Source organism: Nilaparvata lugens, chromosome 4, assembly GCF_014356525.2.
Source record: "Nilaparvata lugens isolate BPH chromosome 4, ASM1435652v1, whole genome shotgun sequence".
Classification (NCBI taxonomy): Eukaryota; Metazoa; Arthropoda; class Insecta; order Hemiptera; family Delphacidae; genus Nilaparvata; species Nilaparvata lugens.
This window is the reverse complement of record NC_052507.1, coordinates 22778718-22795810: the sequence shown is the minus strand read 5'-3', so window position 1 is coordinate 22795810 and position 17093 is coordinate 22778718. Positions and strand designations below refer to the sequence as shown.

Genomic DNA, 17093 nt, shown 5'->3' with positions numbered 1-17093 from the left:
TGGAGTAAATTGAAACAATTTGACTTGACCACTGTCGCAACACAATCCGGGTACTTCATTTCTATACTTATATGCCCCACAGTACTGACATACAATGTTCATTGTACCAATAGCAACTATTGACAGTGAACTGTACTCGATTGCCGAGTTACAGCTGAATGCATCTCGCTGGGAATTGAATGGTATATCTCCTTGCTGCTGATTTTCCCAAGCATATTCTAAATTCACAGCATTTCGAGTTATATGATCCAAGTTTGGATGTCGTTCGTACCGCAGCATTATAAGGAATCAAAATTTTGTGAATTAGGAAAAAGAAACTTGAAAAACAGATCGATTAATATAATAAGTCTGAATAAGTAACTGAATATATGTGACTAATATAACTAAAATATGTAACAACTGTCACTGAATAATTTACTAAAAATCAATTAATTCTTAACACTGAAGACAGCACAATTATTCAAAACAAAGCTATGTCTTTAGAGCATGTAAGTCTTCAACCTAAGGCCACACAGCTGGATGGTTACACAAAGAAGAGTCATTTTGTTCTTAGTCGGGGCATTTAGAATAAAATACATGAGTGGTTATGAAGCAGAAGACACGCTTGTCTACTATCTACCGACGGTTATTGGATGACGCAATGATTAGAACAGCTGATTTTTATTTCTGTGTGTGGTTAGCTCACAAATCTTCTCCCATAAGGATTACATGTAAACTTTAAAGGACCGTAGGAAAGAGTCCTGAAGTCGGATTATAAATTTGATAGGCCATAAACCTGGTCCTGAACATAACGAACACAACTGAAAAAAATCAAATTCGGTACACATATGAAATAGTTATTTGATTATCTAGAGTGATAAGTGCTGTTTCTCCTCCCTGAGGGAAAAGTTTGAAGCCCGAGGCGAAGCCGAGGGCAACAATTTTCCTGAGGGAGAAGAAACATTATTCACTCGTGATATACACAACATTTTTCCTCCCCCTACATTTTTATAAAAACTGCAAATAAAATAAATTTTAAAAACGTAAGTGACCAAACAATGTGTTACAACATAATCTAAAAAGTAAACAGAAAGAGCTGGCTTGTAATCACAGTTCTCCGCCGACAGCGCTACCTGTCGGCAAAAGTTGTAACAATAATGGCCGCCACAACTACAGCTATGATGAAGTTCCCGTTTCAAATTTGATTAGTTAATGAGAAATATTCGTTGGCTGGTATTTCAAATAACATGGAATATGAAATAGTTATTTGTATATCTAGAGTGAAAAGTGCTGTTTTTTCTCCCTGAGGGAAAAGTTTGAAGCCCGAGGCGAAGCCGAGGGCAACAATTTTACTGAGGGAGAAAAAACAGCACTTTTCACTCGTGATATACACAACATTTTTCCTTCACCTACATTTTTATAAAAACTGCTAATAAAATAATTTTTAAAAACGTATGTGACCTATCAATGTGTTATAACATAATCTAAAAAGTAAACAGAAACAGCTGGCTTGTAATCACAGTTCTCCTCCGACAGCACTATCTGTCGGCTAAAGTTGTAACAACAATGACAGCCAAAACTACAGCTATGATGAAGTTCCAGTTTCAAATTTGATTAGTTAATATTCGTTAGCTGATATTTTGAATAACATGGAATAAAATTAAAAAAATATATACATTTTTTTAGTATAGTGATATGAAGTTAGTAATAATAATTTTAGCATACAAACATAAATTTTATATATCGATCAAATAATGTCTGGTTGAGGTATTGAATTTAGTTGGTTTAATGACTACTCTATATGCTTCCTCATCTGAGCTTAGACCTTCTGACCTATTACAAATGTACGTTTTTAAAATAGAGATGCTTCCCATGTTATTCAAATGAAGTCCTTTTACTCCCTAGGGAGTTTTTCTGTTTTTTAGTACCGAGAGCGAAAAAGTGACACTTTAGTATCATGTTTCAGGGAGTCAAGTAAGTACTTTTGACAGTAGGTGGAGGAAATAATATTTATACATTTCTTCAGTATAGTGATATGAAATTTGTAATAATTTTAGTATACAAACATAAGATTTCATATGTTGATCAAATCTGGTTGAGGTATTGAATTTAGTTGGCTCAATGACTGACTACTCTATATGCTTCCTCATCCAGCTTAGACCTTCTTACCTATTACAATGTAAGCTTTTAAAATAGAGATGCATCCCATGTTATTTAAATGGTGTCACTTTTCCTCCCTAGTGAGTTTTTTATGTTTTTCTTTTTACTACCGAGAGCGAAAAAGTGACAATTTAGTATTATGTTTCAGGGAGTGAAGTAAGTACCGTACTTTAGACAGTAGGTGGGAGAAAAAGTTATTGAATGTCAAAATTTGAGGCTCGATTTTTATTTAACCCTCAACTGGTATGGTGTCTTTGGGGTCACACTCAAGGTATGGTTGAGTCAAAAATGACCCCAAATTTAAAAAAATAAAAAAATACTCTTAGATGTTGTAAAGCTCTTCCTGGGGGAGTCACTCTCACCTCCAAGGATAGGACAATACACGTAGGGTGATGTAATGCTGTATCTAAATGCCTCACGTTGGGCCGGCAAATCATGTGGTGCGTTTTTTTAAGGCTTCACACATGTAGAGTGAATCTTGTACTGAGTCAATGGTGTAGCGGCTATAAATTTTGTAATTGCGTGTGTGGACGCTGAGTGTACACCAGACTGATTGATTCACTACAAGATTCAATACAATTGTCGGAATCGCGGGAGGCCTAAACGCTCGCTCACCCTTGATTCTTCTAATGACAAATAGTATTGTGATGAAATTTTTATAAGTAGTGTAGCGATCGCTAAACACTGAATACGGATACCTTAAAATTATTACCTGTGAAGAATGAGCATACAAAATCATACAGGTCGAGCAAAAATCCCGATGTAGCTAATTTACGGGACTGCGTCTCTAATAAGTTCTGAAGGATTAAAATACGGTATTCGAACCAAATATCGTTCAGAATATATTTCGAGAACAGAGTCTTGTCGGGTTTTAAGCTCTATTGTAGGAATTTATATGATCTATGGCTGCATCTGCTGTACAATTGATGTGTTCGCTCCTAAGTCGAGGTAGGTAACAGATAAAAGCTGATATATGAGCAGGTAAGGACAAAGAATAAATATCTCGATCTGACCCCACTCGCTACATCCACTTAGACCTGTTCCAATATCCAGCTTGATTCAATTATTCCAATGATCGTATTCGATCGGTTCTTGATGATATAGAACGTATCAGACACAATAATTGACAGGCTTAAGAAATAATCGAACTCAGAAAGCGAATTAACAAAACTGAAATATATTACAATAAAATATGCAATCATACAGTGCAGATTCAGAATTTGATTTACAGGTTGATAATAATTTAGCATTAACAGAAGGAGTTAAAAATGTTCTTGTGCTTGCATGATACCATGCGTGATTCAACAGAATTTTACGATTGATAAAATTGAACAATTTTGAAAAAATAGTGAAAAAATGAATTATAAAAAATATTTTTTAAAAATGCTCGGGGTCGTGGTTCAGGCAGCGGAGGATAGTTAATCAACTACAAATTCTTATAAATTTAATATGAATAAATTTTAGACTCTTAAATGCTAAAGCGCTTGTCGGCGTGGCCAATAATTTAACGAAGAAAAATTTATGTTTTTCTGCACTGAAATATTTTCGAAGCGTAGATTGGGGCCCCTTATGACTTATAACTCACGTGAAATTCCTTGGTCGTCGTGGTTTTCTTCTTTAGATCAAAAATCGTTTGATCGGCGGCAATCCAGGCTTCGGTTTCAGCACGTGGGGAATTTTAATTTAAATATCTCCTTCACCGAATTAATTAAGGGATAATTTACTTTAAGCTTTTAAATTTATCGATTGATGAGAACAGAAATTTACGAATAACAAATAAATTGGCCTAAAATATCGGCTCACAAATAGAACATTTAAAATCGAACAAGAAATTTTCACAAATAGGTCTTTGGTAACTATAAAAAGAGATCTACACGGTAAGGATTTCAAAAGGGAAGTGCTGCTCTTTTCTCTAAGCTTTTAGGCTAGACCTTGCTTCTCAGAATCTCAATGTAATAATTTGCATAAAAATTTGCCATTGGTAGAACGCTTGTGACGTAAACATGACGTCAGTGGCAAGTAGTAGAATACAATTCCTTTAATTACAATAATAATTTAATTTATGTAATCCTTAAAACTGCTTAATCTTCTAGACATAGTTCCTCTCATACAATGTACACGTGCTAGTGTAACTGATAAGGCAGGGTTGGTGTCTGATAATAGATTAACATGTGTTGCTTTCAAACGATCACCTTCTTGGTGCTATTTCTATGCACTGTGATTGGCTTAGACCTACCAAGAGATTTAATTACCATGTGGTTCAGTTGAATTAAATTATTAATAAATTAATATTCTTGTACAATTTTTATTAGGTTTGAGATTATTATAATTAATTTCTGCCATTTTATCAATAATATAATTTCATGCTATGACCTATTTAGTTACAATAAGACCTGACATATAATATAATTTCTTAAATAATAAATAATTTCAACGATAACACATACATTTTATTTTTTTATTTGAAATTCTTGATCCTTTATGGATAGTTTTGATTTTTAGAGATGGTATTATATCTTACGTGAAGCCAGCGTGACATTTGACAATACTTTGAATCAGTCAGCTGCGTTCGAACTGTTTTTAAAACATCTGATCGATAGTAAACAAAGTGTAACCTCAAAATCAGTGAGCGATTCATAAACATTTGTGCTTTATTTGCAAAATAATTATAATTTTATTGAATAATTTTCCTAGAAAAATATTCAGTACAGAACGGTACTCTTATCAATATACAGTTATTGATAAGTAAGCTTTATCGCTCGGTCGCTAACTATTCCTTTAGCAAATTCTTTCATTTTAAAAGGTAATCACAATTTTTCTCTCTTTTCATGAGATCTATTTGAAAGATTCATCACACAAAAGCCCCCAGGATATTTTAAATAGGTAATTGGGAGACGAGTCGAAACAATGACTATTTGAAAAATCCGATATTGTGATGAATACACTATTTCATCTCCTTACTTCTACGAAAACTCAACACTTAACACTAAAAACAATATATCGTGCACTTTTGGCTACGAGAAAATAAATAATTGATTGTTCCTTCCATTGGATACAATCGAAATACAATAATTAATGAGGTCTCTTAGGATCCTTCATTAAAAACAACTCCACAACTTCCATTCATGGGTGGCTTATGAGCAGACCCATAACTATAACAAATATACAAAATTTCACATATTACTTCTTAAGATTCGAACAGTATTTGCAACAAATATAGACTTTCATCATTTTTTCATAGTTATTACAGGTTTCGACTCTTTGGTTTGGCTTTTACATAAATTGGGTGAGAGTGTGATTTTACTTCGGTGACTTGACAATCGTCTACCGTTTGACTCGAGCAATTCTTATTTGCGCTTAGTACGTTGCGTACAAACAGGGTTACACTTGAAATGGCTTTCTTGATTTTTATCAATGTTGGTTACAAATATTAAGTCTTACATTTATCAATTTGAATTTCAATTCATGATCTTTTGATGCAACAGTAATAAATTTCACATTTAAAGGTAAGAATTTCATTTTCTTTGGAGTTTTTTAGAGATACATTCATATAACACAGAACATGCGCATTTCGTGCAAATTAACATAAATATATATTTTTGGTTGCGTTTTTTACTTATAATTCCACATTAAATAATGGGTTACAATAATTAACTAACGATATTGCTTTGATTCTATTAACATTGACTCTAGGATTTCGTACACATTGGTTGGTGGGACGAAGAAAATTATCGAACAGGCGTTGGTTCTGAATAGATTTTTCTATTGATTCTGTATTTCGAGGTTAGATTTACACATTTTTTCAAATAAACTTTGTTTATTTTCTTTCCTCCTATTCACTACTAATTTCATGTTATTTCTAATTTATAATTATTTTCCGTGGATGCTATGATTCTTGTTTCTATTTTTCAGTTGTGCAGATGATACCAGGCGATTGTTTCGGTGATGACTGTAGCATGAGGCGGATGGCTTGATTAGGTTGGTAAATTTTTAAGGTTGTTTCGTAGTTTTAATTTCTTGACTTAAAGTTGATTTCAATTTCTTCATTTGATGTGGATTAATAATATTTCCTTATTAGCTGAGATGCGGCGAAGTTTAGGTTATGTTGATTATTAGGCTGTAGTAGAAAGAGGCTAGTCTGCAAAGATATGATTTGATGGGTAGGCTGTGACTATGAAGAGGTTTGATAGCTGATATAATCCACAAATGTAGCTTTCAGTTAATTAAAAGATTATTTCTTAAGCCCCCATCTAAATTTTATTTCGGTATTATCCAAGGTCTGATTCCAATTTGCGACTATCCGTTTTATCAAACTTGGCTTAAAACGAATGTGCCTGTGGTGTAAATCACTTCTTACATACGTGTCTCCTCTTTGTCGGCCGGTGACATGCAGTTTGATATCCTTAAACCTTACATGCCGGTGGTGTCTGTAGGTTTTTTTGAATAATCTTTTTCTTTTTTGCATGCCGGTGTACAGTCTGTTTGATTTTAACCGGACATGACTGCAGTGATTGTAGGTCCTTTCTGATACCGTCTTCCTTTTTTCTTGCATGCTGGTAAAAGATTTGATGTCAGATTTTAGCCTAACATGACGGCGGTGTAGATAGGTTCTTCTTGACATTATTTTTCTTTTCCGTGGAGCTGCTATTTCACTTGGATGTTGTTTTGATTTGTAGGTTTTTACTTTCAGTTGTGATTTTGATTTGTTGTAGATTTCTGTTTTACTTCTATTGTTGTGTGAACGATCTCCATGAATGCTGGGTTCATATGTTGCAGGCGCTGTCCTCGGTGGATGGACGATGAGGTGGGCGGTCGGCGGTCCGGGCTGCTCTTCAACGTGGTCGGCAACGTCCTTGGACTCCTGGTGTCCGGCGCGCGGTGGTACGGCTGGCCCCTCTATGCCATGGATGACGTCCTCGGCTTGGCAGGTGATGTCGTCCAGCTCTTCTTGGCATTCTGCGGTCGGTGGTATGGGCAGTCCCTCTATGCCCTGAATGACGTCCTCGTCCTGGCGGGTGATGTCGGCTGGTCCCTCTCGGCGTTCTGCGGGGTGCGGCGCGACTTCAGTCCTGACATTCTCGGTGGGTTGGTTTTTCAATACATGTGTCATGTTCGCTTGCTTGTTTGACTTTTAACACCTTTATTGTATCCTTCTCCACATGTATATGTTTCTTAATGCTGACTTCGACGTTGATTTTTCCCATATGCATATCTTCGGATATCCTATCCAATCGGTTATTTGTTTCTAAAATTGATTTATCCAGACACTCAGCTAATTTTTTGATGGTTTTATCTGTGTCACGGAATGCTACATCCATCCGCTGACTCAATTTCTCCAAACCCTGTTCGCTTACCTTCTTTGCTTCTTGAACTTCCATTTTTAATTCTTCCTTTGCCTGTTTGTTATCTTCCTTTAATTGTTTGTTGTCTTCCTTTAATTCTTCCTTTGCCTGTTTGTTATCTTCCTTTAATTGTTTGTTGTCTTCCTTTAATTCTTCCTTGTTTGGTCGCTTTTTTCATTTAAGTTTTTTATTTCTGCATTTGTTTTATTTATTGCTTCATTGGTTTTCCTTATTTCTTTCAGGATGAGGGTCCAGTCAACGGCGGGAGCGGGTGCATGGTTATCGGTTAGCCGCTGGTTTTTTATCCGAGCAACGGTGCGAGAAATGGGAGTTCCTGTTTCTGCGACGTCATCGACTGAGTGCTCTTCTGATGTTTCATCCTCCGGCTCTTGGGCTACCAACGTATCCTCCACCAGAATGCAGCTCTCCTCCGCCTGCGTCGAAGATAAATCATCCAGTACATTGGGATGGAAATCGGCGGATGCGGCGGCAGATGCGGATGGCGGCGAACAATCGGGTGAGATGTCCTCGGTGTCCGACAGACTTGGATTGACCTGGTCGTTTCCTGCCATAGTTTGTGAGAGAATAATGCGACGAACGTGTGTGGTGAATAAACGTGAAAGTGTTGTGATATATAAAATAATTAATAAGAAATCCAATAGAAATTGTGATAGCTTCGTAGTGAGTGAAATACGGAAAAAATGGTTTAGCAATGTGTTCAGTGATAAAATGAGTCAAGTTAGCAATATCGTTAACATAAAAATGACAAGGACACACAGGATACACAGTGAACACTTATGCGGTAATACAGGTACGCCTCTTATAATTTATTATTACTATTATTATAAATATCTTACTTTTATAATTTCTTGCCGCAATTCAATATATAGGCTAGTGTTCTTTGCACAATTTTATACAAAAGGGGCAGTGTTTTGTTTGAATTATTCCGCAATATATCCGTGATTTAATTTTACTTCCCTCTTTATGTTTTAAAAACTTTTAAAAATGTAAATAGCTTCAATCCTCTTTTCTGTAAATTTTTATAAATTGTTTCAATATAGACCTAATTATGGTATTTGAACCAAATATCGTTCAGAATATACGTCGAGAACAGAGTCTTGTCGGGTTTTAAGCTCTATTGTAGGAATTTATATGATCTATGGCTGCCACTGCTGTACAATTGATGCGTTCGCTCCAAAGTCGAGGTAGGTAACAGATAAAAGCTGATATATGAGCAGGTAAGGACAAAGAATAAATATCTCGATCTGACCCCACTCGCTACATCCACTTAGACCTGTTCCAATATCCAGCTTAATTCAATTATTCTAATGATCGTATTCGATCGGTTCTTGATAATATAGAACGTATCAGACACAATAATTGACAGGCTTAAGAAATAATCGAACTCAGAAAGCGAATTAACAAAACTGAAATATATTACAATAAAATATGTAATCATACAGTGCAGGTTCAGAATTTGATTTACAGGTTGATAATAATTTAGCATTAACAGAATAGTTAAAAAATTTCTTGTGCTTGCATGATACCATGCGTGATTCAACAGAATTTTACAATTGATAAAGTTTAACAGTTTTGAAAAAAAAAAAAATAGTGAGAAAAAATGAATTATAAAATATTTTAAAATTGCTCGGGGTCGTGGTTCAGGCAGCGGAGGATAGTTAATCAACTACAAATTCTTAGAAATTAAATATGAATAAATTTTAGGCTCTTAATAACTAAAAGCGCTTGTCGGCGTGGCCAATAATTTAACGAAGAAAAATTTATGTTTTTCTGCACTGAGATATTTTCGAAGCGTAGATTGGGGCCCCTTATGACTTATAACTCACGTGAAATTCCTTGGTCGTCGTGGTTTTCTTCTTTAGATCAAAAAATCGTTTGATCGGCGGCAATCCAGGCTTCGGTTTCAGCACGTGGGGAATTTTAATTTAAATATCTCCTTCACCGAATTAATTAAGGGATAATTTACTTTAAGCTTTTAAATTTATCGATTGATGAGAACAGAAATTTACGAATAACAAATAAATTGGCCTAAAATATCGGCTCACAAATAGAACATTTAAAATCGAACAAGAAATTTTCACAAATAGGTCTTTGGTAACTATAAAAAGAGATCTGCACGGTGAGGATTTCAAAAGGGAAGTGCTGCTCTTTTCTCTAAGCTTTTAGGCTAGACCTTGCTTCTCAGAATCTCAATGTAATAATTTGCATAAAAATTTGCCATTGGTAGAACGCTTGTGACGTAAACATGACGTCAGTGGCAAGTAGTAGAATACAATTCCTTTAATTACAATAATAATTTAATTTATGTAATCCTTAAAACTGCTTAATCTTCTAGACATAGTTCCTCTCATACAATGTACACGTGCTAGTGTAACTGATAAGGCAGGGTTGGTGTCTGATAATAGATTAACATGTGTTGCTTTCAAACGATCACCTTCTTGGTGCTATTTCTATGCACTGTGATTGGCTTAGACCTACCAAAGAGATTTAATTACCATGTGGTTCAGTTGAATTAAATTATTAATAAATTAATATTCTTGTACAATTTTTATTAGGTTTGAGATTATTATAATTAATTTCTGCCATTTTATCAATAATATAATTTCATGCTATGACCTATTTAGTTACAATAAGACCTGACATATAATATAATTTCTTAAATAATAAATAATTTCAACGATAACACATACATTTTATTTTTTTATTTGAGATTCTTGATCCTTTATGGATAGTTTTGATTTTTAGAGATGGTATTATATCTTACGTGAAGCCAGCGTGACATTTGACGATACTTCGAATCAGTCAGCTGCGTTCGAACTGTTTTTAAAACATCTGATCGATAGTAAACAAAGTGTAACCTCAAAATCAGTGAGCGATTCATAAACAATTTGTGCTTTATTTGCAAAATAATTATAATTTTATTGAATAATTTTCCTAGAAAAATATTCAGTACAGAACGGTACTCTTATCAAATATACAGTTATTGATAAGTAAGCTTTATCGCTCGGTCGCTAACTATTCCTTTAGCAAATTCTTTCATTTTAAAAGGTAATCACAATTTTTCTCTCTTTTCATGAGATCTATTTGAAAGATTCATCACAATGTATAATTAAGTCTCTATATTTAAAATCAAATAAGAACATAGTCTACTTGTTGTTCCAAGACCATTTACAATATGAAATTACAGTTTAAAAAATATTTATGTTGAAAAAATCTGAAGCATGTCAAGAATGTGCAATACTATTTTTGAAAAAATAAAAAAAATACATCCTGTTGAACAAAAGTCTCTTCTTTGCTTTTATGTCATAAGTCTCTTCTTTGCCATCTCCAAAAAAAACTGTAATAACATAGTTTTTATCAGTTCACAAAAAAAACTGACATAGGTAAAAGTTATGTACTGAAAATTTTCAAAAAATCTTACATTTTGTATGGAAATGTTCTCTCTACTTGTGTAAATCCCAGTTTTTTTATTGAATATAATATCCCTGATGTTCTCTTTTTGTGTTACACTATTTTTTTATAAAAATCTTTTACACATTTTTTATAGATAATTGAATTTATAGATTCACAGATTGAATCCCCTTTAATGGTATGGCTGGGTCACATTTGACCCAGCGATATTTCTGTTTCTGAACTTGTCTTTCTGTAGAATTGTATTGGGGCCCAAAAATCATTTACCTTCATGAAAGAAGTAATAATATTATCAATAATAATAATAATAATTACACAAAAGCCAATAAAATTTAATTGGTATAAAATTACATCATTTGATGGAGCCAATGCACCAAAATCCCAATATATGGTGATTATGAGGTAATTATATCATTATGTGATATATAAGTAGGTAAGTAAGTAATTGATAAAGTAATAAGTAATATATTATGGTAATTACGGTGAATGAATTTAGTTGGCCTTTGTGTAATTATCTGTAAGAATAACTATTGAAAGTATGGTTGGGTCAAACGTGACCCAGAAATTGAAAAACCGAATTCACTACTCACGGTATGGCTGGGTCAAAACTGACCCAAAACGCTAATAAATCGCAAACTACACGCACGAGCAGCTAGAGCATACTTGCAATTTGTAGTGGTGGCGGAAGTAGGAGAATACAAGGGTGAGAGGGCGATCGACAGGATTATTCCTGCAAAAGATAAGAAAGTGTAGTCGGCAGGATCAGTTTTGACCCGACCATACCAGTTAAGGGTTAAATATAGATTAGAACATGATAGAAAGCTAGCCATTAATTCCAATGAGATGATTAATCAATATTTAATGAATGAAATTCATCCAATGGTACCAACAAGGGACAGACAATGATAATGATGTTCATAATGATCGAAGTCAATTTTGCTTTGAATGTCAGCATGATTAGGTTCAGTGTATTTAAAGTGGAATAAAGCACAAATAGATGATAGTATGATAACATCACACAGGTAATTAGAGCAGGAAATGAAGAGCAAACCTGCTAATGGAGAATGTACTAATGATGTAGTAGCGGGCTATTCAACGAGGAGGAAAGTTATTAATGAGACCAATGCAGAATAATCACAGTTGAAAAACTTTTGCAGCTCAATGGCGGCGAAGATAATAGAGATTATTCCCGAAGGTGTATGTTGTTAACAGAAGAAGAGTCGAAACAAACAAATGACTGACAGTGAGAGCGTTTACGTTTCACATTTATCACGCCCTCTGACACAGGACGTTGCACGCACCCTCAACGTTTAAGGCCTGTTTTGACGACCTGGCTCGGGGTTGGGGCAGCGAAACGTGGCTTATATTTCCAGCGATTCCTAGAGGGGCTGTATCATGTAACAGTGGCGAAATTCCAACCTGTCTGTTCCTATTGCACGCCAACACACACACACACACACACACACACACACACACACACACACACAAACATACAGTCCCGATCCCAACACCATTTTGCTGTATATATGAACTGTCGCAGCACTGAGATCAAAATATTTGCCCACAACTTGGTCAGCACATGTTTGTTGGAGTGTTGTCTGGTCTATTTCTGGTGGTAATGTGCCTAACTAGGCCTACCCGTCATCATCCGTCGTCACCTCCAAATCCGGTGGTGTTGCATATCATTGCAGTGTGTTTCATCATATCCAGTTTATCCAATTTGACGAACTACCAATTTTTTCGTAAGATTTCACATCCATTTTTTGAATTCAATAATGCACTTTTCACCTCAAACTGGCGAATTGTCATTTCTTCTCATTCTTGAAAGCCAAAATACTACTCAGGGTTAGAATCCACGTAGATACAGGTCAAGTTAGTATTAACCCAACATGTCACACAATTGATGGAGAAATTGTGTACTCTCTATGGTGATTGGAAAATTCATTCCTCTCGATAAATTATTGTAAGTACCACTAAAAAATTGTTCTAATGAACAGTAGAATAAAACAAACTTGTATAAGTCTTCGCTGACAACACTTGACTTTGGGAGTATCACGATGATAGGAATCTGCTATGATTGAGTTAGGATTGAATTATCAACGTTGCAAAACTAGTGAGCTCAGAAGTACATATACAAAAAACTAGAGATAAATTAGAATCCTTAATGTAAGTTATTATTCAACGCAAACTTTAGACAAAACAGAACAACGCTAAATTTAATAGAATTGTTGCAAGAATCCGACAAAAGTTATTCATTGGGTAGCATTGTGAGTTTTGTGATGGTAATCGGCGGCGCTCGTGCGTTGGCTGCACTGGCACGGGCAGAACTGCGTGAGTAATGGAGTGAAACAAGCATAGCAAGCAATCACAAGTTTCTGGGACAAGCCAGCAGCAAGCAGCCAACAGCCGACAGTGTGATAGATACATATTTGTTTGCCAACTGTTATTCGCGGGTATAAGTCGATAGACGGCACACAAATATATGACAAGAAAATAATACAAAGTTATATTCTATGCATGGTTTGTGGGTGTAGCGTGCTCTAGGCCCGTTCCAAGCGTCCAACTCAGTCTGGCGGGCTTTCAGTCCCATCTCAGTTGCAAGTTTTTTTCGCCAAACACTGAATTTTCTTCCTACATTTCTTTTTCTACTTATTCTCCTTCTTCCTCTCCAAAACCTTCATCTACTCCACTTCCTCATCCTTTTCCATCACTCCCTCATCTTTTTCCTACTCCTCCTCCTCCTCCTCTTCCACCTCCTCGTCTTCCTTTTTCTTTTCCGCTTCTTATTCCTCCCCAACCTCCTTTATCCTCTTCACGTTTGATTACCTTTTGATTGTTCTACCTTTGAATTTCTCCATCGTTCTTCTATTATTTGTTCTCAGTATATAGAACAATAAGGATAATACTCTTCTCATCGTGAACATTCTTCCTATCAGCTACTGTGTCTCTTGTACTGAGCCCATTTTTGTATCCCTATCTCTCAATATAGTTTGTGGAAATGATGGTCAATGTAAATAATCAATCAATGTTATAAGCGCTAGGCTCTTGTCATTGGTCTGTGCAAACGAGATTCGGATTGGTTGGTTATGGTTTGTGAGCCCATTAAGTATGTTGTGCAGTGTGTTATCAATTGGATTCATTAAATCATCTTTTCTTACATAAATTTATATGATTCTTATATTTCTCTTTTCCAGGTAAGTCAATTTTCGGTAGCTACTATTCTTCCTGATGTTTCAATGCAATCTTCAGAGATGTAATCTGATAGGTGAGTAAATATTTTATTGGATTGTCTCCACTTTTCAACTTGTTTGAACACACACTTCAGGTTACATAAGTTTCCGCCTGCACAAATAATTTGATGTAAACTGATGCTTCTTTATTTTCATCAAATTACATCTATGGCTGCCAAAATATAACATAATTCAATGTCGATTGATAATAATCTTATAAACCCCAGACTGAAAACAACATTTTACTTTCAACCAACGAACTCTTAGAACGTCATATCTTTCATTGAAATGACTCAATATTCTACTAGAGACTCTCCTGTTGGATTCAATCTTAATCTATGGGATGTTGATTGCAACAGTTTATTATATTCATGTACTTCTTATTTTAAAATCAGACACTAATAACAATGAAGTAAGAAACAATATTGGAGAATTGCAAAAATGGAATATTGTAACCTGGAATAACTGTCAATAGTTCAATATTATTCTTGATAGGTTGGTGCCTCGTTTTTGGTGGAGCAGAGAAGAAAAAACAAGTTTTTTCAACTTCGAAATAAAATGAAAGGTTTTATTCATCGAACAGATGACACGGACGCACATTGTGTGGTCTGGATGTTGCTTTTTCAAGGAACCAAAAAGGATTTTCTGAATATGAAATGTCGTCTACTCGAATATGTATGACATTCTCATCCTTCCACATGAAATAACATGATAATCAGTCGTCAATATTTTACCATGAAGTTATGCCTAGAAATTTCGAATATCACTGATTCAATAGCGAATTTGCAATTCTATTCTTCTGTGCTTTCGATGAAGATGGGACGTTCTGGAGGGATTTCATTCACTAAAAAAGACTAAAACGTCCATTGTATTCAGTTGCCGGTTGAGCATCAGATGCTGAAATCTTTTCCACAATGAGAATTACCACAATTTTTTTGAAACGACTGTCTTGAATAATTGTAGATGCTTTGGAATTCATGAGTTCAAGTTTTCACTGCACTACAATAAATCCTGTTCAGTACATGATAGTTCATTATATTTTCTTCTGGAGAAATCATGACTGTTTTCCCATTAATTATCCAGAAGAAATAAGAAATAGGAAAGATGATATCGAATCTGTATTATGAATTTTTTAAATGGGTTTTAGCATATAGAAACCTCTACATTAGAGAAGAACTCATTCATTAGTAATGTTTTGTTACTATTGCATTCAATAAATTTTCTCATTATCTTTTTACTTTTCAACTGCCTAATATTAACAGACGAAAAGATGATGTGCGATGTATATTAAAATAGTATCATCATTTCAAGTTTGAAAGGGGAATTGATTGATAACGCTTTTGATGAACAGTTTTCCATTTTGAAATAATGTTGTGTGAAGCGTATGGTCCGTGGAAAAATCAGTGTTATCACTATTAGATATTTAGTTGAAAATCATTGATGCTCCATTGATTCCTTTCAAATGTGAAGTGTATATGCACTTGGAAAGTTTGAAGCGGATGAGAAACTTGTTGACTAGTCATCAGTATAGTAAAGGTTTTTGAAAAAGGGTAATGCTGCTTTATTGGGTTATTAGTGATCAATACAGATTCAACCCTACAAACAAGCCCTGTAGTACATCGTTCAGGTGGGTTATTCCGCCGCAATAAAAGCTAACAGCCAATTACATTAACACAGTTGAATGGCAGTCATTATTTTTGTCGTTAATTGAACGAGTCTAACGAGACATGCTTCGATATGCAAATAGTGATTAAGGCACTCTTGGCTGAAGCGTAACCTAACAAATCTTGTGTTTTACTCGGCGGCTATAAATATCGCAACGGAGACTTGCAATCGGCGCTGATGCTGGCGCTACCCTAAATAAATCAAGTCGTAATTACAGCGTTTGTGCCTGATTTTTGCCTCGCTTGATTTGAGCGGGTATAGTGGATAGAGTAATGGCGCTTCAAGGGGGTTGATAGGACGCTCCGCAGTAATAATGATAAGTTTGGGTGGTGGTGGTATTGCGTGGGGGGGGGGTTGGTGAGCTCATTTGAAACGGATCTGGGTGCTTCGTAACGGTCGGTTGTCGTCCGATAGCTTCGATATTTCATGTGGAATATTCGGGGGACCTCATTATCCGCAATGTGCAGTGGATTGACCAGCCTTGCTACATTTGCCCTCATTGTGTGCCACCACTCAACCACACATATTCTACTCAAAACCCGAGTCAACTATTGCTTTATATTATTGTAGTGGACTATCGAGAAGGTGAATAATCTGACTGTAGCTCAATTAAAGGATTGCGATCAATATTGCACAAATTTTCCGAGTTCATGGCTCTTCTTGTATTCTCTAAAGCTCAAAAAGGACTCTGTACGTCTGTAAATATGAACTTATTCTCGATGATGAATTTTCGGATTAAAATTATCATTTTTCAATTTAGAATTCATATCAACCAAATATTGGAACGTTTCCATTGACAAAAACTAATAATGAAACATAATGAGAAACAATAAGACGAAAAAAATAATTAAACATAATAATACAAGACTGATTTAAATCTTTATTTTGATTATTATGAAGATTTTCCCTTATCTAATTTCTATCAGAATAATGAGGGCGTTATCAGAATGATTCCTTATTCCTATGTTCAGCTGATATTCATGGAAATGGAATATTGATAAGACTGATGTTATCTCAGGTAGAGTTCAATACAGCTGTTCCAGTACATGGGTTTCCCATAGTTGAGTAGGTTAATTTCCAATAGAATTAAATTCCATATTTTTTCATAAGCCTATTGTATTGTAGATATTTTCTACTTTGTATGTTCTAATTGCTTGATTGTATTTTCTAAAGGAAATAAATTTATTTATTTATTATTATTATTATTATTATTATTATTATTATTATGCATGTACAATGCCCCAATATAAGCTAAAATTAGCTTCATGGGGCAGCCGCACAATTA

At 34.9% G+C, this 17093-nt stretch overlaps 2 protein-coding genes across 4 annotated transcripts in view; both read left to right on the top strand.

The window, feature by feature from the left end:
* LOC111047815 (hemicentin-1) overlaps window positions 1–17093 on the top strand; it is a 482899-nt gene that overhangs the window by 66046 nt on the left and 399760 nt on the right. The window lies entirely within an intron of this gene.
* On the top strand, window positions 6791–8549 carry LOC120351115. The gene is made up of 2 exons (XM_039427128.1): window positions 6791–7220; window positions 7724–8549. The coding sequence occupies exons 1-2, from the start codon at window positions 6890–6892 to the stop codon at window positions 7726–7728; spliced, it is 336 nt and encodes a 111-aa protein (XP_039283062.1). The 5' UTR covers window positions 6791–6889; the 3' UTR covers window positions 7729–8549.